The sequence below is a fragment of the Ictalurus punctatus genome, chromosome 14 (assembly GCF_001660625.3).
Source record: "Ictalurus punctatus breed USDA103 chromosome 14, Coco_2.0, whole genome shotgun sequence".
NCBI lineage: Eukaryota > Metazoa > Chordata > Actinopteri > Siluriformes > Ictaluridae > Ictalurus > Ictalurus punctatus.
In genome coordinates this window covers 23058481-23082323 of record NC_030429.2, presented here as the reverse complement: position 1 = coordinate 23082323, position 23843 = coordinate 23058481, and the positions used below count along the sequence as shown (strand labels likewise).

Sequence of the window (23843 nt, the reverse complement as noted above, 5' to 3'; positions counted from 1 at the left end):
AGGACTACTATGAGAGCAGCAACAGAAAATGAATCCACACCTGCTGAAAAATCAGCAGTAATTTAACAGCACTGTTGTATGTCAGAAACTAGCCACTAGGGGTAGCTCGAAATGCAGGTCCCAAACCTAGACAAAATGGGAGGGTTGCATCAGGAAGGGCATCCAGCATAAAACCTGTTCCAAATCAAATATGTGGACCAATGAGCACCACTAACAAGAGAAGCCGAAAGAACAACATTATGTCAGAAAACACCATCTCAAACCTTGAAGGCCAGGCATGGAAATAATTGAGACCACAGAGACAACTCTGGAAAAAAAGTTACTTTTATGTTTAAACTGAATAACTTCACCCTGACAACATTGCATTTATTTTGTCATATGGAAGATTTACATATTTATGACATTTATCAGACACCCTAATCCAGAGCAACTTACCTTTAGACAACTGAGAAGTTGAGGGTTAATGGCCTTGCTCGACAGCCCAGCAGCGGCAGCTTGGTGTGCTGGGATTTGAACTCGCGTCCTTCCAAACTGAAACGTCCAGTCTTAACCACTGAGCTACGACTGCCCTGCATATGTTCCAAGAGGACAGTGGGATAGTGTCCCTGGAGCTCAACACTAGCCTACAGATTTACTAATTAATTAATTTATTGGCCATATATGCCTAAGCCAAATAAAGCTAATTATTAAAAAAGTGCTAACAGGAACTTGGGTATGACTGTCAGACTGATGTTGTTAACAGTTCAGGGATAGAGACTTTGAAAACACTATGATAGAAATATGGAGGTGAAAGCAGATGAAGCAGCCTACTGGAGGTAAGAGTGAACGAAAAGTACTCAAAGGCAGAAGGTGTCACTTCCCCCTATTATTAACATGTAATTTTACATGTTAACTGTTATTAAGGTAATTTACAGTGATGTTATGAACATGGCAAGATTGTTTGACGGTAGATTGTGCTTTAAAAATGATCCTGAAAACAATCAAGGGTTTATTGTTTTGTATGTCCTCATCAAAGCAAAAGTAATTCCTAACGTCACATTTTGCTGAATCGTTTTTAGACACCACATTCCAGATTTATATCTGAGGAGACCTGGGGTGCAGTTCATCCCAAAGATGTTCAGGAGGGTTGAGGTCAGGGCTCTGTGCAGAAGTTCTTCCACTTCAACCTTAACACACAGTGTCTTCATGGAGCTCGTTTTGTGTACAGGGGCGTCGTCATGCTGGAACAGGTTTGAGTTCCAGTTAAGGGAAATTGTAAAGCTACAGCATACAGAGACATTCTATACAATTGTGTGCTTCAGACTTTGTGGCAATAGTTTGGGGAAGAACCACATATAGGTGTGATGGTCAGGTCTCCACATATTTTTGGCCATAGTGTGTACATTGATAAAGTGACAAAAATTATCGAAATTTTTTTTTTTTTTTTTTGACTGCATCGGAGATGTGTTGTGCAAATATATTAACGTCATGGTTTCTTTAAAGTGTTATATTGACCCGAAACAAGGCGGATACTTTGCACCCACACTCTGGACTTTGTATCTGCGCTGCAGGGTGAACCCGATGAGCGGAAAAATCAGGTGCGCACACATGCGAGACACAAGGAGAGAAGTTTGGAGCACCCTGAGGTCTCTGAAAATCCAGGGGCTTCTGAGGTATGATGTTGGGACCCACAAGGAAATGCTTTGCTCTGGAAAGAAAGGATGGAGAAGACAACAAAGGGTTATAAAAATAGCAAACTCTTTGGCATATTCATTACAAAGCACATACAGTAATCAAAGATAATTTAACACCACTACTGTACATGCACTACATGCACAATTATAAGAAGTATTCTTACCCTGATATAAAGTGGTATATAGATAGCACTCTGTGTCCCACTGATAGAGGACACTGTAGTTTTCTGGACGACCACATACGTAAACACAGTGGTCTACTTACCTCCATAACAGTAATTACCAACGACATTCGATACTATATTTCGTTTATTATGTATAAATGTTTTTATCTAAGCAATTTACTATGCACTGAGACTCACTATCAGAACAAAGAAAAAACAGTTTATGCATGTTAAGTAACAGGCACGCACACACACTAATATTGGCACCCTTGGGAAATATGAGCAAAGGCGGCTGTGAAAATTTTTTGTTTAATCTTTTGTTAAAAATAACTCACAAAATACTCTGCTCTCATGGATATCAAACAATTGTGCACAAAACACATATACATACACACACACACACATATATACATATATAATGTTAAATATGTGTTTGCAACAATTATTGGTACCCTTTTAGTCAATACTTTGTGCTACCTCCCTTTGCCAAGAAAACAGCGCTGAGTCTTCTCCTATAATGCCTGATGAGGTTGGAGAATACATGGCAAGGGATCTGAGACCGTTCCTCCATACAGAATCTCTCCAGATCCTTCACATTTTGAGGGCCATGCTGGTGGACTCTCCTCTTCAGTTCACCCCACAGGTTTTCTCTGGGTTTCAGGTCAGGGGACTGGGATGGCCATGGCAGGACCTTGATTTTGTGGTCAGTAAACCATTTCTGTGTTGATTTTGATGATGTTTTGGATCATTGTCCTGCTGGAAGATCCAACCACGGCCCATTTGAAGCTTTCTGGCAGAGGCAGTCATGTTTTCATTTAATATCTGTTGATATTTGATAGAGTCCATGATGCCATGTATCTTAACAAAATGTCCAGGTCCTCTGGTAGAAAAACAGCCCCAGAGCATTAAAGATCCACCTGAATATTTAACCGTGGGCATGAGGTACTTTTCCATATGGCTACCTCTCTGTGTGCACCAAAACCACCATATTTTCTTATAGCCACTTCCCATTTACCGAATGTTATGAATGACTAAGGGAATTTGGCCCATGTGTTACCTCATATTTATACCCAGGTGAAACAGGAAGCCATGGTTGAATAATATCCTGTTCCTATTCACTCAGGTGCATTAAAAAAAAAAAGGTAAAATATCAGTGGGAATATTCTTCAAATATTTTTCTCATTTGACTTCGTAGGGGTGGCAATAATTGTTGCACACCTATATTTAACAAAGATGTTCATTTTTGATAAACCTGTGTTGTGTTTGCAATTGTTTGATATCCATGAGAGCAGAGTATTTGAGAATCTTTTGAATAAAATATCATAAGGTTAAACAAAAACAATTTTTCACAGCCTTCTTTGCTCATATGTACCAAGCATGCCAATATTAGTGGAGGGGATTTTACACTTACACTTACACACACACACACACACACATTTTCTTTTGTCTATGTATTTATTATAAATCCCTCCACTGCTGTATGGAAATACAAGTCTGGAATTATTTTCTTCAAACCTCTGACCGTACACTAATAGCAAGGTTAAAAACCAGCAATGCCCAGCTTCTATAATGTACTGGTTCCCTGCTAAATTATCCAAATTGGTTAGATTTCACTATTATACATCCATTAGCACACCATTCCCATAATCAATCCGCAGAGATTTTAAGACAGAGCAAAAACATAAAACTGTCATTGCTCCCAGCACACCTAAACAAGCGTGATGGCTGAAGCGCTGTGTCTGCATACGAAGGAAAAATAAAAATAAAATAAAATTTTAAAACCCCCACAAAAGTAATTAAAAAATGTGAGTAATTTTGTGAAAATGCGATGAAATTTTGAAGACTTTTACAAATGCTGCAACACTGAAGCATTTCCAATTGTACTGCAAAATATTGCAAATAAGCACCATCTTATGTCCATCAATCTCCATTTTTCTTTGCCCTTCGATCTTCACCCATAGCCACAAAAGCTTTTCACTGGATGGTACAGATGTGAGAGAGCAAAAGAGAGAGAGATGTCTGTGGTACTGAAGGACCTCTTACTGAAAACATTGTACAGGTTCTCAAACTTTTTTGGTTAGACTCAGGGATCCCCATTACCCCCTTAGTAAATATATATTTTACAAACAAACTTTAAAAACTAGGTACATGATGAGATGATTTTTTCTACATAATCCCCATTGGGTTCAATGCATGTGTTATGCAAGCGCTTAACAAGTGTTCAAATTCCTCTCTAAAAATCAATCAATCAATCACACTTACCTTAGTGCCTTAGACTTTCTTTAGTAAATGTGGACAATAATATTTTGGATATTCATGAGAACCAGACCATTTCTGATCTTTGCACACAGAGAGCCCATTTTTATTAAAATTTATTAAATTCCAGTTGTCATTATTTGCAGGCCTAAAAACTTAAGATAATGGTGATTAAGAAAAAATCTCTCTCTCAAAGACCCCACTTTGGGAACCATGTCTCTAAAGAAGTTGCTTTGATTAAGTAATTAAAGGAACCAAATGTGTAAATGTAAATTTCATGTACATACAAATACAGTACTGTGCAAAAGTCTTAAGCACCCTGTTCTTTTTAGTACAAACTTTGTTATAGACTTTTATTTAAAAAATAAAAATCTATACTGATGAATACAGCTGTATTGTAATAAGAAGAGTACGGAAGGGTGTAGTAAATATTTAAGCCTGAAATTGTGTAAATAATCTTTATGACTTTAAGGCTTTGGAAAACCGTTTTTTGTTTCATGACAAAAGTGCAGGGGGATGTTTTTTTTAAATGCCATGTCAGCTTCTATGGCTATTTTCATGGCGAGAAATGTCTACGGTACTCTATATAAGGTGTTTAAAATCTATTTTTCTTAAAAACTCAAATTGCATTAGGTTCGACTTTATAAAAAATTTCTTCCAGAGTAAATTAAAAAAAAAAAAAAAATGGTTCTCATGGGGTTTCAAGGATAATGGACTTTGGCGGAAGGTACATGTTAGCGAGTCTTCTCCTAATATTTAAAAACTTGTGTGTCATCCTGGAGTGAGCTATTTGACAGCGGGTGGAAATGATCTGGTCCCAGCGATTTGAAAACAGAGAAACGTTACTTTTGCAAACAATATGGCTGATTTCATGGAATTTGTTCATGGTGCATTGGTCCCATTCAGCCATTTATTGTTAATATGAGTTTATTATGGGTTTCAGGTCAGTGGGAGATATTAGATAGACACTTTTTGAAATCTGCTGATAATGCTTCTTTTGCAGCAGTGTCTGCTTCTTCTTTTGCCAGGATTCCACAGTGTCCTGGTACCCAGCAGAAGTAAATATTAAAATTATGGGCCTCAAGAATCTTTACAAGTGTTGGGTGATCATGTTTTAGGGATGATATTGCTTGAAGACATGATTTTGAATCTGTAAACAGTTTTTATGTTGCCTAGTCTTTATGAAGGCCAGTGCTAAGATGATAGCGGTTGCCTCTGCTGTAAAAATTTAGTTGTTCTTAGGGATGGATATTGCTTTTTCTGGTGATTGAATGCAGATGATACACGGATCCATCTGTATATATAGGGGTATCTGGTGGATGTATTTCTCTAATGTATAGGAGTTGATGTTGAAAGTCATTTGGGTGGGTTTCAGATTTTTATTCTCTTGTTAGGTCTGAAATTATTATTATTATTATTATTTTTTGAAGTGGTGGTGGGGGGGGGGGGGGGGGGGGGGTGTTTGTAAATGTGGTTTGATCCGTTGTCCAAAAGGTCGAATATGTCTTGGTTTTTGCTCACATAGGCTTTAAGAAGGGGTTGAGAAAACAGCATGGAAAGTGCAGGGGGGGGGATTTAATGAATAAATAAATATCGCACAAAACTACTAATCCGATTTATGTGTCTCTCTCTACAGAGCAGTCATAAGCGTCAGAGGATGATAGCCAATGGATCTAAATAAATGTAGCAGTAATGTAAGGTAAGGAATGTGAGTATTTGGGATGGCCAATTATCACTTCACAGAGAGAGAGAGAATAAGGTGGGATAAAGATAAAGAAACAGAGAGAGAAAGAAAGCAAGTGAGATAGAAAGACAGAAAGAAAATAAGGTGGGATGAAAAGAGAGAGAGAGAGAGAGAGAGAGAGAGAGAGAGAGAGAGAGAGAGAGAGAGAGAGAGAGAGAGAGAGAGAGAGAGGAGTGTGAAAGACCAGCTCACCCCCTGCTGGAGAAGAACACAGTTCTGGTGTGTTCCTCAAGCTAGCAACGGCTCTCTCTCTCGCTCGGATACCTGGATAAGTCAGATACAAAGGGACAAACACTTACCAAACACATACACACTGTGGAGATGACAGCAGCACACACACTTCACACTTACCACCACATAGTGCAGGGGTGTAGACCACATCGATAAGACAGAAACGCAAGGCGAGACTGATTCAAGCCGAGGTGAAAATAATCCAATACTTTTACGGATTGGATTATTTACAAGAGGTTTCTGTTCAGCAGATATAAGAAGGAACACTAGAGCGCAAATCTGCACGTCTGTAGCAGGCATATCAGCTGTAATCAAATTCATATTTCAGTCCACATCGCATCCTTACTAGCATCAGATGCTTCAGAGAGATCTCGCTATGTAAGATTATTCATGATGGCTCTAGATTGGCCGGTTCAGACTGGATATTACCAAAATAAATAAATAAAAATCCCTAACCGACAGGATCCTCCTCTTGCCCCGAACAGTCGATCAGCCAAGACAGGCTTGGTGTCAGACCTTTGCTTCTTTACTCTTGCACTTGAACTATAAGATTTAACAACTGTTAACAAATACAACTACACCAACAGAAATCTGAGCAGAGTGTCACTGAACGCTGTTGTGACAGCTATCTTGGATAATCAGAATAACTTTTTCTACTAGGCTTGGCCGATATGACAACATTGATATTGTGATAAACACACTTTTCTGTGATGCATCTTTTTATTACATTAAAAAAAAATGAGTTTTTTTCCCCCTCAATAATCACAAACTGAAAATTTTTTAAACCTCCTTTCAGTGTTAAATATTCTTTATTTTATTTTAAATAAAATGTTATTGTTAAAAACTTTAAGTGAATTTATTTTTCTAGACAACCCCCCCCAACACAGATCAACCAGATAAAATAAATTAATAAATAAATTACCATATTGCTACAACAAATAGCAAACCTATAAATCAATCATGATACATAATTGGGCATCGTAGAAATGTAATTCGACAATCATGTATGATACTTTCGTCATATCGCCCATCCCTAGGTACTACACACTAGTTTAGACTAATATTTCACAACACTCCTCCCGAAGTCTGACCGCTGAAATGAAGCGGAGAGCTGAAAGTTAAAGAGCTCAAGATGATTTGTTTAAAAATATAATTATGCAGCTTAGTGAAGATTTGGGAATATATTGATGGAAAAGACAACCTTTAAGCTCCAGTGCAATGCTATAGAAGCAAAGGACTATATTTGGGGTAAGGGGATGATGGCGTACATTTAGTACAAATCGTCAATTCAGTTCTGAATACACGAATATATCTATTCATGGGCTCTTGATATCAAAGCACTAACTCAGCTCTAATTCAAACTAAAGCTTCAAAAATGTCATAGTTATGATGTACAAACAGGCCGTCGGCCATTTACTCACCATGACAGAATTTTAGTTCATGGCATTCTGTGCCAAAAATAAACTGAACCAGATTCACTCAACTATGCATTTAGGCTACAGTGGATATAAAAGGTCTACAGACCCCTGTTAAAATAGCAGGGTTTTTGTGATTTAAACAATTTACCCAAGTTAAATATGATAACAACCAATGAAACTCAAGTGGAAAAACAAATGGATTTATTTTATTTATTTTTTTTAAATGTATGAATGTAAAATGTATTTACATTTTAAATGTAACCTGGCTGTATAAGTGCGTGCACTCTTATAATGGTGCATGTGACTATGCTCATAATTAACCAATCACATTCAAACTCATGTTCAAAAGTAATCATACTACAGCTATCATCAATGAAGTGATTCTGATTAACGGCAAATAAAAACCAGCAGTTTCTGTAGAACAGTACCAACATCTTCACAACAAAGCATGTACAGGGTCTCACTGTCGAAAGGTATCGATCAGGAGAAGGTAAAAAAAAAAAAAGGAATTGCCAAAACAGTAAACATACCATAGGACACCGTGAAGGCGGTGATTAACAAGTGGTGAAAATGGGGCACCGTGGCGAGATCATCAAAAACAGAACGTTCCTCCACAAGGACAAGAAGAAAACTTACCAGGGAGGCTGCCATGAGACCTACAGCAACATTAAAGGAGCTGCAGGAATATCTGGTAAGTACTGGTGGCTTGTAAGTGACACCAATCTCTTAAATTCTTCACATGTCTGGGCTATGAGGTAGGGTCGCGAGACAGAAGCTCTTTCTCAAGGAAAGACATCCAAGTCGTCTAAATCACCCCAAACCATATGGCAAAATGTGTCATGGTCTGATGAGATCAATATAGAACTTTTGGGCATAATTATAAAAAGATATGTTTGGCACAAAAACAAGACAGCTCATCACCTAAATACCACCAGACGCATGGAGAAGCATGGTGGTGGCAGAATCATGCTGTGAGGCTGCTTCTCTTCAGTAAGGACTGGGTGTCTAACATGGAGATAAGCATGAAGAGCTCTAAATTCCAATCAGTTTTGGCACAAATCACAAATCCAAGTCAACAAAGGAAAGGCTTCAGAAGGTGATCAACATTATGGATCGTCCCAGTCAGAGCCCAGATCTAAATAGTATTAAAAACCTGTTGAATGACCTGAAGAGCATTGTGCACAGGAGATTTCTTCACAGTTTGACAGATCGGGAGCATTGCAAGGAAGACTGGAATAAAATTCGCAAATCCAAAAAGACTGAGTGCTGTGTTATAAGTAAAAGGTGCTTTAACAAAGTAATAGTTAAAGGGTGTGCACTTATTCAACCAGGTCATTCAACCTAGGTTTTTTCTTTTTCCTAAAATGTTTGTTTACCTGAATTTTGCTGGTTTCATTAAAAGGTGGATAAAGATCCGACATGATTTATCTTGCTTTCATTTTTTACACCATAAAAACCGGCAACTTTAACAGGGGTGTGTAGACTTTTTATATCCACTGTGTGTGTAAATTGTTCCGACAGCATGATGCAAGTAATAGTTTACACAGGGTTCTTGCCATATCTACTTATTTATTTCGTTTTCCAATTTATTGATTCTATTAAAAGGTCTGTAGCCTTGCTATGAAAGGAGTCAAATGCATAAAATATGCATTAGGAGAGTTAAAGTTAACACTTCATGACCCTGTCGCTTATTCATCAAAAGTTGCATAGCAATGAGTAAACATTTTAGTGCAGATATCAACATATAAAATAATTCATGAACGTTTGACCTTTAAACAAGCGGTGATCTGAAGTGCAATTAAAGAATCAGCTTCGGCTGCATAGACACGTGTTACCACTCACTAGTTTTTTTTTTTATGTACCCATCAGATGCTTACGTCTTTTTAAACAGCCTACAGTATGCAAATGAGCGAAAAACTAATGAGTTGATAAGAATTCACATTTGAGTCTCTGATTCACGTTTAATCTACTCAAATCATTACTTCCTACACTTACTTATAATGGTGAGATTTATTTGCAACCATTGTTCAGGTTGTTAAAAAGTTGTGCTTAAACGTACACACACACACTACAGCTAGATGTGAGGAGTCTGTACAGATAGAGAAATAAAATTGTTTTGTGATCAGATTTGAACGCATGCACCTTTGATAAATAAGGATCATTGGCATCTTGCGCCCATATTACAACTAAATAGATGTACTTTTTCTAAAACGATTTAATTACCGCAATTTGTAGATGATCAGGTCTGTAAATTCTATACCAGACGTGTGCAAGAACCCTGTCGTAACACTGTCTGTGTTGCTGCGTGACAAAATTTTCACCTGCTCCTGAAAGAAGTTTTATTTACATTAAAAAAATGAGACATTAAGCTATGTAGCTCCTTAATCTTTATACAGCATCAGTGAGGAAAGAAAAGGCAATTCCTCCAATGATGTAAATGTTTAAAAGAAAAAAAAAAAAGCCAAAATATATGCATTTAAATTGTGATTTGAACTAAGAATGTGTTTTTGTTTGTCCATGTTCCTAAGCATTGATGAATGGTACAAATCCAAATAAAAATTTACAAAATCACAAACATTGAGTTTCAAGTTACTTGACCAATTGTTGCTCGGATGAGTTTTTATTGAAACGGAACAAACAAAAAATAAAAGTTATAAATACAAACATCAGAGAACAAACTGTCAGGGCTCTTAAGGTGAGCCAAACCAAAGTCCTAACGAGCAAATTTCAAAAAAGAAAAAAAAAGTCTGAAGTTATGTCAGGTTTAAAAAAAAAAAAAAAAAAAAAAAAAAAAAAAAAAAAAAAAAGGCAAAACACAATTTAACTACTTTCTAGAAATGCTAAACATACACTTTTAACGGTACTTCCAGCTACAAAATTTTGTTGTTCCTTCCCGTGGATTCTTTTCTCCACTTCCAAAAACAGAAAAGAAAATGAAGCTCTAGTCATAGCCATTATGTACAAGCAAGACCCTATGCCACTATCATAAACCACAGAACGAGAGAGAGTAAAAGAGAACGGGGGTAATAAGAGAGTGTACAGTATAGATGTCTTTCGAATGGGGGGGGGGGGTTTGGGGTGAATGAATGTTTGGACAGGAGCTTTCTGTAAGACCATTTCATGATTTTAAACGTACAGACTTTTTTGTCTTTTTTTTTTATTTATGAATTTTTTTTATTTTTATTTTTTTAAAGAAGTCAAAGTTCTCGTTTCTTTTAAAATGTTCATTGCTGGCTTTTAAAACAAAGAACAAATGGAAGGGATAAAAGTTGAGCATGATTTAAGACAAAAATGTCCCAGTCATTCGTGTGTGAGAGTGTGAGAAAGAGAGAGCAAACCAATCAGGGGAAGGAGGAGGAACGGATACATTCTTGTCTTCAGCCAAAACGTACTTTCAGCCAATCAGGATTTGTGAAGCCAATTCTGGGGCGTATCCTTATTGTGTCACTGACATACTCTACGGAGGGAGAAGGAGAATAGAAGTCAAACACTGCCAGCCAATCAACGTCTGAGTGTTTTTTTTTTTTTTCCACAGGAGGACGGTGGGAACGTGTTCGAGTTGCGTTTAATTTACTTTTGGTGATTTTTTTTTCCTTTCTCTTATTGTTGCCAAATACCTTTTTATGGGGGATGATGTGTGTGTCGTCTACTTCCACTGCTGCCCGTAGGAATCTTGGGAGAACTCCAGGGTGTCGTTGCTGTAGTAGTTACTGGAGTAGTCGCCCCCTTGCTGTAACGGCTGCTGAGCGATTGGCTGCGACCCCCAGTTCTGCTGATTGGTCGTCTGGCGTCGTTTTGAATCCGGTTGGTTAAACACGTCTGCCTTTCTCTTTCCACCCACGTTGCCACCACGATTCCCACGGGCACCCCTGGTGCCACGTCCACCCCTGGGTGATTGGAAAGGGCCGCCTCGTCCTCCTCCACGTCCTCCTCGTCCTGCCCCCATGGGGGCGCCTCCCCTCGGCACATAGCCGCCTCTGCCACGAGCCGGGGGAACCCCGCGTGCTCTGGGAGGAGGCGGAGCGCCACGGCTCCCTCGGTTGCCACGTCCCCTTATCGGGTACACTTCTTCATACCCATAGTACGGATCATCATAACCACCACGGTAGTCATGGTAATCGTAACCGTAGTAGTCATCGTAGTATTCTTCATAGCCGTAGTAATCGGGTGGGTAAGAATAGCCACCGCGACCACCTCGTCCACGGACGCGGCCCGGGGGTGGCATGCGAGGTGGGGGGTAGTAGTAATAATCATCATACCTGCACAGATGACAAGGATTCTGAAAAGTGTACCTTGGTGCATTTTGAGCATCTTTCGACCTGATCTATGCGGATTAACAGTGAAGAGGAACGTCAATGCAAACTTCATAACCAACTGAAAACCTGTTTAACTCCAATGCAAACTCTTATGCAGAGTGGATAAAACTCATAACAGCTGTTTTGATCAGACTTTCTCTCATATCATACCACAGCTATTAGACTTAAGGTCATTACATGCGAGTTTTGAGTAAACATGTTTTCTGGTCTTTTCTCTCTTCTGAGTGTGTGCAAAGTCTCACCCTGTGTTTCTGCTGGTCTGTCGGGCAGCTTGCCGCTCTTTCCTCTTCTTATCTGGAGGCTTAGCCAGGACAATCTCAATCTCCTCTCCCCCAAGCTCCTTCCCATTCATCTCTTCCATGGCCTGACACACACACAAACGCACAGAATTCAACATCGCATTTATTCAGCACATCAAGTGCTCTTGCCCTTAAAATTAATTTCCTGTTACGTCATTTGTCATGTAGAAAAACATGTGCAGGTACAATAAAGCAGACAATCCCCCCTGCCCCTCAAGTGAATGATCACACATTCTGCCTAATTTTATTATTACCTTAACAGCAGCGTCCCTCTCCTCAAAGTGAACGAAAGCATAGTCTTTCAGTTTCTTAACACGTTCCAGTTTCCCAAACTGTGAGAAGGTCTTCTCTAACAGCTCCTCTGTGACAGAAGTGGCTAGCTTACGGACAAACAGCACCTTCACCTGAAAGAGTTATTGAGAAAACATTTTGAGAGAACCGCCTTTAAATAAATCCTGATGTGAATTCATTCACAGAGTCTTTCATCTACACAACGTTAAAAACAACCCCACCTTGGCCATGACCTCAGGGTCAGGCTCAGCGACCGGATCGGCCCACTCCACAGTCACGGGATTGCCCCACACCTTAATTTTACCGCTCATGAGGCGGCGGCGGGCCTGCGCTGCTGACTTGTGGTCCTCATACTCTAGAAAGCAGAAACCTCGGTTCTTCTTCTTGTCGTCGGCTTGCGTGTACAGAATCACTTCCTGTAGACCCTCTGGAACACGCACGCCAGCACACACACACACGACATTCAAACCAAATATAAGCCTTTGCACTCAATACAGAGACAAACAAGAACTTTACAGGACTCCACCATATAAACAGCTGAGAATTACAAATGCTATCATACCCTTCTACTAGTTACTTGGGTTTTAAAATATACCCAATGTAGATTAATTGTTTTACAAATAATTGCATGTTTGGAGGGTTCTGACCTGTCACTTTGCCAAAGTCCTCCAAAATACTCTCCCTGGTCTTGTTCTTTGGAATGGAGCCCACAAACAGTCGGTTGTTGGCGACCGATATGCAGACACCCAAATACTTCCCTGGCCTGATCTCATAATTATCACACTGTGTGAGAGAGAGAGAACACAAGTACGTGTTGATTGTATACAATCAGGCAAATTCAATTCAGGTTACTACAGTCAGGTTATCCCATTTCTGGGTGCAGTGTGGAAATGCATCAGTGTGGTGTTCCGCACACTCACCAGTTTGACAGCCTCCTGTGCTGCGTCTTTGCTGCAGAAGGTGATGAACGCATAGCCGCGGTTCTGTCCGGACAGAGGGTCCATCATTAACCTCAGGTCCCATATGGGCCCTGCCTTCTCAAACAGCGGAACCAGCTCGTCTTCATACAAGTCCCGAGGAATTTTCCCCACAAACACCTACACGTGCAGTAAAATGAAAGAATCAGTACCTTCACAGCATTCAAAGAACAAAAGACTTTCAAGCCCATTTGATTCGAACACTGAAGGAGTGTCTGAGTGAGGTGCTCTCCGACCCACCTCTGGGAGAACTGAAAAAATTTATCAACTCTGACGCAGTAAAAATTTTTCATATGGATATAAGACTTTTTCAAGTCTTATATGTGACACTCAACAAACCTCTAACCAGCTCAAGCACACCTGGTGCAACTAATGAAGCCCTTGATTAGTTATATCAGGTGTGCTTGAAACAACACCTGTTTTGCATATTTGTGCTGTTGTGAGGGATTCTAATCAGGAAGTTGAATAATTTTGAAACTGGAGAAATTAGAAGTTGCATTTTCAGTTGAATTTGGGGAAACCACTTGAAGCATTCGTTGTGGTGTACTAATATTAATACAAAATGCTCCCCTGCCTTAGAGGTCACACGTTTCAACGCTCTTGATTACACCTCTGTCTGATGAAGACTGAGGTTATGTTGGACATGAAAGGTAACATTGACTGGGTATTCTGCTAAAGATAGCGGTGTCGCGTAATGTGCATCCGATGTCAAGTGCTGTCGTCTGAGAAACGGCTTACAATTCCGGGTTCGTTAATAAAAACAAAATAATAAACGATCCATGTTCCATTTAAGACGATACTACCGTTCTAAAATCCATACATTAGATGGCAGAGCACATAGTGTAAGTGTGTAGTACATCATTTGGGACAACTTTGGTTATCTAGTGGTATCTACACACATTGGACAAAAGGTGTGTTTTCGGGATGCTGTATTTCTAATCAATGAATGAAAAAGTTTTACAAGCGCATTACACACTATGATGGCTGGAGTTACACCATCACTTTCTGCATTGCCTTCTTGTTAATGCTACTTTGCTGATTATGGATTAAAACCTGTTTATTACTCGGAACAACCCTGAATCCTCTTGCCTTACTGGCTTGGTCTCTTTACACACACCCTCACCCAACTTTTATTTATTTATTACATTTTGGGTCATATAATCACATTCAGTGTGAAACAATACCAAACGTATCCGTTTTGCCCTGATTCAGACCACTCTCACAAAAAGACTAACCGACACGAAACTATCCTTATGCATTGTTAAACCAGTTTTTTTCTGTTTGCCATGCGAAAAAAACTTGCTGAAAAATATTACCTCGGTGCCAATACCAGGCTGCGTGCCGGAGAAAACTGCCTCTGGGGGCGGGCCGCCATATTTCCTCTGGCCTGTAGTGACATCCAGGGTATATCCGGTCCTCTCCAGCAAAGTCTGTGGGCAGGGCAGTGATGTCATCAGCGTGAGACAAAATAAAATCCAGTTCCTGAACACGCAAGTCTCCATTGCTCACTCTCCAAAAGAAGAAGAAAAAAAAAAAAAAAAAACAGTTCACCTTTATCTTGGACTCGTCAGGGCCTTTTGTGGATTCCTGTATTTTGCTGCCTTGCTTTTCCCTCTGTCTGTAGGTCTTCATGACACCACACAGGAAAGCGCTCTTATTCTGCAAGGCATCACAGAAAGAGTTAAGACACTCAGTATGTTTACATGGACAGCGGTAATCTAATTATTGACCTTATACTGAGCAAGACAATATTCTGATTAAGGTGTTTACATGAGTCGCTTTTAGAATACTCCTTTCATGTTCCTGTTTTACATGTTATAGAACGTAGATCGATTAACATCACACATCATTACGTCTCCACGCCACGCCGTCCCCTCCAGAATTTCACGTATCGACATACAGTTGGTCTTCGTTATGGTACCGTATACAGTTTTGGGTGTTTCATTTTACGAAAGCTTCAAGTGCAGTTAATTACTTATCATGCAATACGTGCAATTAGAGGACTGCTTGAAGCGTGGGCTGCGTCCCAAACCGCACACTTACCTACTATATAGTAGCTGAGATGCATGTATTTCGCCTACTATATAGCAGGTAAGTACACGGTTTCGGACGCAGCCATGCTCTCGTTTGCCTCAAACGGTTGAGCACTGCCGTGTGTGTACATGTCCTGTCACAAAATGCGGTGAAAACTCCCACACGACGTTAATAGTGTAATTAAGGTGAGTACATGTCTGTAATACACGTTGATAATGCGACTAAAACAGGAATACTCCACACAACTTAATTCCATTTGGGTTTGCTTGGAGTATGACTTTTGTCTGATTAAGGTAATTAAAAATTGCTGTTTACATGCTAGTTTCTTAATCAGAGCATTGTCTTAATCAGGTTAACATTGGATTATTGTTGTCTGTGTAAATGTATTGACAAACAAAAATGTTTCACTTTACACTGAACAAAAGGATCTTATAAAAGGTTTTGGGTTCAAAGAGAATAACCGAAGGACTCACCTGAACATGAGACAAGTCACTCTCTTTAAACTGCTGCAGTACAGACAGAGCTCCCTCTTCGTTAAACTCACGCAGAGCATCGATCGCCCTCTCATCAAGATCAGCATAGGCCACCAAACCTGCAGTATACACACACACAAAATCCTTTTGCTATGTACACACACCATACTGCCACAAAACACCAGAACCTCAAACGAGCAAAAATTAACCTGTTTTAGGTTCCTTATGAAAGTAAACTTGCTCAAAAAGTTCTTCTGAAAGTGTTTACGAAAGTATTTACACTTGCTGAGCCCTTCTCTTCGTGTAAAGCAGGTAAACGGGCTGTAACATAGACTGTGTATTTGCAGTAGAGTTATTTATAACCAGCTCACCAGTCTGGAAGATGTTGTCCAAACTCTCAGCTACTTTCTGGGGAAGTCCAGCATCAATGAGAGTCTGGTAGTTCTCTGTGTGCGTCGTCGAAACGTCCATAGGCTCCTCTTCTTCTTTTGCAGGAGCAGAGCTGCCATTCACTTCAGCAGCCATTCCTCTGAGAGAAAGAAAGAAATACAGAGAGAAAGAGAACATCAGCTCAAGTATGGATGTTGCAGTAAGTCAGAGTATGGACAGAGGGTTACCTTAAAAACATTTTTTAAAAGCAATGTCTGTTACTCAGTCGACTTTCTTTACACCACTGGTTCTGATCTCTTTTGCACCCGGCTGAACCCCCTCTGGAATCGAGCAAAATCACACATCATCAGCCTTGGTTTCTCTGTACAGGTGATGTAACTACACTGAAAACCCTTTAGCTGTGTAATAAACTGCTGTTGTATACGCATTTCACTTTGTATTCACTCTGAGCATGACCCTAACCCTTTACACACCACGGCACTCCTGATCAGAACAAAAAGGCTATATATAGTGGCTAAGGAGCCATGCACACTAGTTACGTTTTTCCTCGCAGCGTCTCGGTCTTTCAGCTTACGACAACAATGCGATACATACCAACAGAGATTTTAACGAATAACCAATCTCAAAACTACTTGAAAGAAAGGAGGGCATTTAAGGGATTTGAGCTTCATTTGAGGCCAACCAACCCCCAAAAAATAATGGCTAACGTTCAGTACTACAGAAACGGCACTGGCGGTGGGGTCCGTGGTCCAGAGTTCCATGGTGTACATCCAGGATGTGTATCCAAGAATCAAAAAAGTCCACGGGGTTGAGTTGGACCGATCAAAGCAGATCTGAACCAGACGCCTAGGCGAAGTGTAGACAGCTCGTTGTATTTCAAGCAGGATGTGTACTGTTCGGTGCTGTAGAGCGTCTCATGCGTTCGGGGTTAGAGGAGGAGTGGGATCAGGATCAAGTCCGGGTCCAACCCCTGGACTTGTGGTTCTGCAGTGTGGGGAACTTGTTGATTATGCCATGTTGTACGCTTAATGGTTAGTCACGTGAATGAAAGGGGGTCCAATCATTGAAAAAAAATATATGTATATGCACACACTAGGAAGTGCTGTTGTTGCCATGACACTGTTTAATGGAAAAGTTTAGGAATAAAAACCTCCATTACATACAATTACCAGGTATACACTACTGTTAAGATTTTTTTTCCCCTTTACATCTGCTAAAAATATAAGATGGTCCTTAGAAATTATTATTATTTAACTTTGAAAGGTAACACAAAGGGTTGTGTACCCCTGCATCAGGCTACACGATCGAGCAAGCGCGCGCGCCACAGCGTTCCCGCCCCCTTTCCAGACAACAAACAATATGAAACCAAGTCCGCCCGGGTCTAACATAAAAATAAAAACAACTAGGTTTCATTTAAATTTAACTTTTAAAAAATGCACGGCGAATTGTTTAGATAGCTCAATCATCATCGTGTCAGCGACATCTTAAAACCGGGTTTAATAAATTAAATAAAATAAACAAAACCCCGATCACGCAGAAACGCTAACACTTTACCTAGCACACGCGTGTTCGCTGATAGCTAAAAGCACGCGCGTATAGTCAATAGCTAGTTTAGCTACACAGCTTGTGTTTTCTCTGAGAAAGACGAAAATCCATTTTCTACAGTCATAAATAATTCCACTAAGACGTGCTAACACTAAGACACACACACACAAGCGTTCCGCCCCCTTAACAAAACTAGCGCCACACCATGCTAGCGAGCTAGCTAGCTAGCTCAAACAACCCGAAAACCACCATTAAGCTAATTCCAAGGTGTTCCATTATCGACACAGTGGGCTAAACAGATACAGTTGATAAAATGTTATCAGTAACAACGAACAAACAAACACATTTAAAACAAAAGAGACGGTTGGAGCAGCTAGCAAACCGGCTAAACCGTATTAGCTACAGTGTATTAGCCGCGGCCTAGCCGTGGAATCCTTTCAGATTCAAATCGACCAACCGCCAAATTAACAATTTAAATAAAAACACTGTTTTGAAGAAGCTTACCAATATGAATAGTATTATTATTATTATTGTTATTATTTTCTCCCACGGAACGACTGCTGTACAGTTGAACGCCTCAACAGACGCGCCGGAAAATAAAAGCCACAGGAAACGTGAATGAGCGCGTGTGTAACTGGAGATCCACGAGACACACACACATACACACGCACGCGCGCGCGCGCATATACACACACAAAAGCCCTGGTCGCTCAAACAACGCCACTTCCTCGCGCGGCACGGCGAAGCCACCAGCCAATCCTGTGTCTCGATTCCAATTCCACCACGCCCACATTCCACCCCCACTTCCACTCGACCACTTTTTTTGGTATTTGTTTAAATAACGCTGTTTAACATGGAACATATTTCAGCGAGGGACTTTTTTTCGGGTGATATTAAAACGGTACCATGAAACGCGATTGCTTTTTTTTTTCTAACAGCGAGGAGAAGTGAGTAAAGTAGGGCCCTCTTATTTTATTTATTTATTTGATTTATTTTATTTTGTAGCTTTGGATTGGACTCGAACCCCGAATGGCGTCAGACTGCACACGCACTTTGCGCAGGCGGAGCGCGCGCCTCTATTCGCGAACAGAAGAAGCCGGCCTCGGGCGCAGAGCGAACTGGTTTCTAGAATCCGAATACGAGTGAAGAGCGCGCGCCAGTAGTAACCGACAGGATGCAGCGTTCCAGTGTTCCAGAAATAGAATTAGAACGAAATGCGCGGTGCACGCGCTGGTCTGTTGATTAATGATTAACGATCGTCACGTGACACTGGCATTGTAATATAGCTGTGCTAGCTGTAACATAATTGCTTCATCTAGTACATTCATTTGTCATGCAAAGTATGTGCAAATGACAATAGGTGAGACATCAATCCATCCATCCATCCATCGATCGGTCACCATGTTGTAGGATTTATTATTTTGTTACATTTATTTTGTATTTCGGTTTTTGTGGATTTATTTATTTTTTAAAAAGATTGAACAAGGTTTTAACTTGCCTCTAGCAAAAATAAAAACATCTTAATGGATTATGGTCTTAATTCTATAATAATTACACAGGTTGTAGCGTCATCTGGTCTAAAATGAGCTTTCAGAATTATTTTAATTCACGTTTCTATGGTAACAGAGGCATTTAAATGCAATAACCCTGAAGCTGGATGCACGAGACCTCGTGGCGCAACGGTAGCGCGTCTGACTCCAGATCAGAAGGTTGCGTGTTCAAATCACGTCGGGGTCACTCTGTTTATTTCTCTCCTTTCGGAATAAAAATCTGGTTTAGAGGTGCGATCAAAACAACTGCAACGATACATCTGTAAACATCCGCATGTTCTGAGAGTTTCTACATGACCAACACAGTTACTGAATTGACCAAACTGAGCTTTCTCCTGGGAGAATAAACCCATGAGCCACTCGAGGGCGTCCTTTACAGTCTAAGGTTATTCATATAGTTTAGTAAACGCTGTGTATGAAAAAGGAAAATATCTGCTCATTTTTTTCCTATGCTATTTCAAAAACACGATGACTGCATGATATATAGGTGTAAGGTAATATGCCAAATTCACAGGGCTGTTTCTTGTTCATTATAATGAACTTGGCATGTGACTACTGGATGCAGGCAAATTGTTCTGCTCAATTCCAATGCCATTATCTTCTCATGATCAAGTCTGTCAATTCCATACAGGCTTAAAACAGATAACGTGTTAATTTTCAACACACCTGCGTGCCTATATTAAGGACAACATCGTGTGTGTGAGGGAAATTATTCATTTTTACTTTATAATAGTTTTGTTCTTGTTCTGTTCATGTTCATCCAAGGAGAACGCCTAAGAACGCCATGTCATGTCACTGAGATCAGAAACACAAACATGTTCTTCTGTTCAGGGTTCGTCTAAACATTTTCTAAGACATTAAAACAAAGCCTGTTTGAGGTACCTCAAACCGCTTCTTATCGGTACACAGATGTGTGTCATGCTCTGCGTTTCTATATATAGTAGTGGTTCAGCACAAGCGCTTCAGAGCGCTCTCATTATTCTATCCTGCTTTATTCTATCCTGTATTAACCATCTTTCTGTAATAAACCTTTTTACCTTCAGAGGACAAGTATGCGGGTGTTGTCTAATTTCCACGAAAATTTGGCGTATCCTGGCTGGGCTGCACGAGTCCTTTCAGCTTTTCTGGAAAACAAGCAAACGCCCGTGGAAAAGTTTCACCCTGAACTCTGTATTGACACGCAGGCGGTTTGCCCTTTATTGTGCAGAGTGAAAGACCGACGCAGCCTTACCACTGACTGGTAGGAATCATCAAGAATTTAGAATTAGAATTTTCTAAAGTCATGGTGTATTGCTGTCTGTATGGAAAGGAAGTCAATGATATAAGAAATGCGTGTATTACATTGAGCGATTTCTTGTAAGAAGTTCCAGGAACTTTGCCTCTGTGACAGCAAGAGATATTGGCGTTTCTTAGATCACAGCCTCAAAACTAAGCTATATACTGACGGGTATATATATATATATATATATAGAGAGAGAGAGAGAGAGAAAGAGAGAGAGAGAAAGAGTCCGGTTCGAGCAATGAATAAGTAAAGAGAGTACTTATTAAGAAGCGCAAGAGGCGCAGTATTTTTATGGCGGATTATTATCAATGGCATGCCCCATTGACTCATTCCATCATATCAGCGGTACATGATACATTTGGCAAATTTAACGCTCAAGTAAATTTTACTGAGATAAAAAAAAAATTATAATAATAACAAAAGAAATTCTTAAAAAAAAAAAAAAAAAAACAGAAGGGAAGAGAAAACTCTAAGTCCTACCAAATTGCTGTATGTGGACTCGCCCTCTTTTACATTCTTAAGGTTTGCTCTAGTGAACCTATAACTTATATGATTAAATGAATGTCTGGAGATTTGGAACACATTTTGAACCTTTTCTGTCTGTGCACGAGAATGCATATTCACTTGATTTTCATAGCATGTTAAATTGATTAAAACTTTGAAAGTTACAGAAGCTGTAAAAAAAAAAAAAGGAAAAAAAAAGAAAAATATGCGAAAAACATGTAGCAAAACACATCCTGTGACACATGCTATGGTATGTACAGGGTGCTCATACGTTGATCCTAATATCACGTTTATGTGTGTGAATTATGGGGAAGAATTTTTAAATCAATATGATGTATGGGTTAAAGAATGTGCTTTCCCTGAAAAAGATAGTTTTAGTCACAGACAGTTAGAACAACTGAAACTTAATTTAGAGACAAAGGAGAGAGAGAGAGAGAGAGAGAGAGAGAGAGAGAGAGAGAGACCCCTAAAACAAAGAGCGAAGTGCAGTTTTTGGCTGACGGGAAGGCATTCGCTGAATGGCAGAGCGAGGCACATAAAAGAGAGAAAAAATGTCAGGCAGGGCCCTCATCTGTTTCTCAGTGTGCTAAATTGCAATTGAAACATGACGGAGGCCTGATTAGAAGTGCACCACCAGTCGTGATCATGGATAGTCTGTCTACCAATAGGTGCAATAATTATTCTTGTCTTGCTCATTTTGCCTTGTATTGCTTCTCTCGTTCGGAGCAGTCTCTCATGCTCGTTGAAATCACTAATGACCAAACGCTGATGTTGACAAAGACTGATTATGATCCCTATGATGACCAACCTGACTTGTATCCTAAACCTGACTGGGTATCAGATTCTCCCACCAACACTGACGACCCATTGACATCCATTTCACACCTATTGTAAATATTCCTTTGACCATGACGACTCTCATTTCACATTAAAATGAGCTTGCTTGACGACAGGATACTTTATATCCGCAAAAACAGCCTTAGTGCCTTCATTACGTCTGTTTAATGATGAATTCAGTTGAACCGTGAAAGGATTCTGAAGTTCTGATGTAGAACTTGTGGAGCTTGGCTGTGAGGATTTGTGCTTATTAAGCTACAATAGTGAGGTCAGGTACTGATGTTAGGTGAGGAGGCCTGAGATGCAGTCAGTGTTCCAGTTTATCCCAAAGGTGTTCAGTGGCATTGAGGACAAGGCTCTGTGCAGGATACTTGAGTTCTTACACCGCAACCTTGGCACACCGTGTCTTCATGGAGCTCACTTTGTGCAAATGGGCATCGTCATATTGAAACAAGTTTGGGCCTCTTATTTCCAGTGAAGGGAAATTGTAACACTAGAGCATAAAAAGACATTCTATACAATTGTGTGTTCCCAACTTTGTGGTAACGGTTTGGTGAAGAAACACATATGGGAGTGGTGGTTAGGTGTCCATATACTTTTGGCCATAGTGTATTTCTCTTGCACCTTGACCCATGGACTGTGTGCAACATCAGTGGGTTGAGTTGAACGTTGCTGAAATGGTTTTCAGTAGTCAACTGAAATACCTGAGATTTTATGGAGACTTTAGCTAATTTCTGTGAACATTAACTGCTCCAGCCTACATTAGTACGTAGAGAGAGAGAGAGAGAGAGAGAGAGAGAGAGAGAGACTGGAGTGTAAAACACAATGATTCTAGAGAAACGGGGCATTTGGGGAGAAAACTGCATAAAATTTCCTACAAATCTGTCAAATAAGCATGTGACCTCGCACCCAACGGTCACTTGGAACACCTGCAGATTCATGCAATTATCCAATCAGCCAGTTGTGTGGCAGCAGCACAATGCATACAATCATGCAGACACAGTTCAAGAGCTTCAGTTAATGTTCACATCAAACATCAGAATGGTGAAAATGTGATCTCTGTGACCTTCATATTCTCCTGGGATTTTCACACACAACAGTCTCTAGAGTTTACACAGAATGGTGTGGAAAAACAACATACACCAAGTGTTTTCGAGCTGACCAGGAGGCTCTGGTAACTCAAATAATCATGGCTAGAACAAGTTGAACCTTGACATAACCTGATGTGGTCACTCCTGTCAGCCAAGAACAGGACTATCTTATGCGACAGTGGGCACAGACCATTAAAGATGGGAAGAGATTTAAATATATTAAAAACACACACACACAAAATCTAAATCAGTACTGTTATATAAATTCACAGATAAAAAAAAAAAAATGATTTGGTAATAACCTCATGTATGAATGTATGTCATTTATTTCTTAACTTACATATTTGAACTGAGTCCTCTATTCTTTTACGTTTTATTTCTTCACTAAATGACGAATTTCAGCTTCTGAGGAGTCTCAGTACAAGAGTAAACGTAGGAAATTATCAAACATGTTTATCCATGCAGAAAAAAAAAAAAAAAGTGTCAGAAAAATAACTGATTGAACTGAGCTTTGTCTATTTAGTACTGCCATTCAGCAAATGCTGCTGAGATTATAAATAAGCAAATTTAATTAAATTGCTATGCTTGACATATCAATTGGACCAATTGTATCCATTGACAAGTTTTGACTAAAACTCATATATATTTGGCTTATTTATTAAGTGATCAAACAGTCCTATCCAGAAGTATTGGAACCACCTGGCCAATTCTATTGTTTTCACTATACATTGAAAAAAGGTCTTCAATTTGTCACTCCAAAGATGAACA

The 23843-nt window shown here is 39.8% G+C and overlaps 1 protein-coding gene and 1 non-coding gene across 7 annotated transcripts; one reads left to right on the top strand and one right to left on the bottom strand.

The window, feature by feature from the left end:
* Positions 1-308: 308 nt before the first annotated feature.
* Positions 309-20489, bottom strand: LOC108275175 (heterogeneous nuclear ribonucleoprotein R). Of its 6 annotated transcripts, XR_008397820.1 has the most exons (14): positions 16494-16515; positions 16248-16405; positions 15877-15995; positions 14921-15028; positions 14686-14799; positions 13313-13489; positions 13040-13175; positions 12614-12819; positions 12356-12505; positions 12045-12166; positions 11104-11745; positions 6030-6101; positions 1513-1687; positions 309-1220 (listed from the first exon to the last, which is right to left on the bottom strand). XR_008397820.1 is itself a non-coding variant. In XM_017485802.3 (12 exons), exons 2-11 carry the CDS (start codon positions 16399-16401, stop codon positions 11133-11135), a joined length of 1899 nt encoding a protein of 632 aa, XP_017341291.1. In that variant the 5' UTR covers positions 16402-16405; positions 20399-20489; the 3' UTR covers positions 9812-10943; positions 11104-11132. The 6 variants fall into 6 exon arrangements, 4 of the variants coding, with proteins under 4 accessions (XP_017341291.1, XP_017341290.1, XP_047015783.1 ...); XR_006983599.2 differs by having other exon boundaries at positions 309-1687; XM_017485802.3 differs by lacking the exons at positions 309-1220; positions 1513-1687; positions 6030-6101; positions 16494-16515 and adding exons at positions 9812-10943; positions 20399-20489.
* trnaw-cca (transfer RNA tryptophan (anticodon CCA)) lies at positions 19477-19548 on the top strand. The gene has a single exon. It is a non-coding gene; the product is annotated as a tRNA-Trp (tRNA).
* Positions 20490-23843: the final 3354 nt, after the last annotated feature.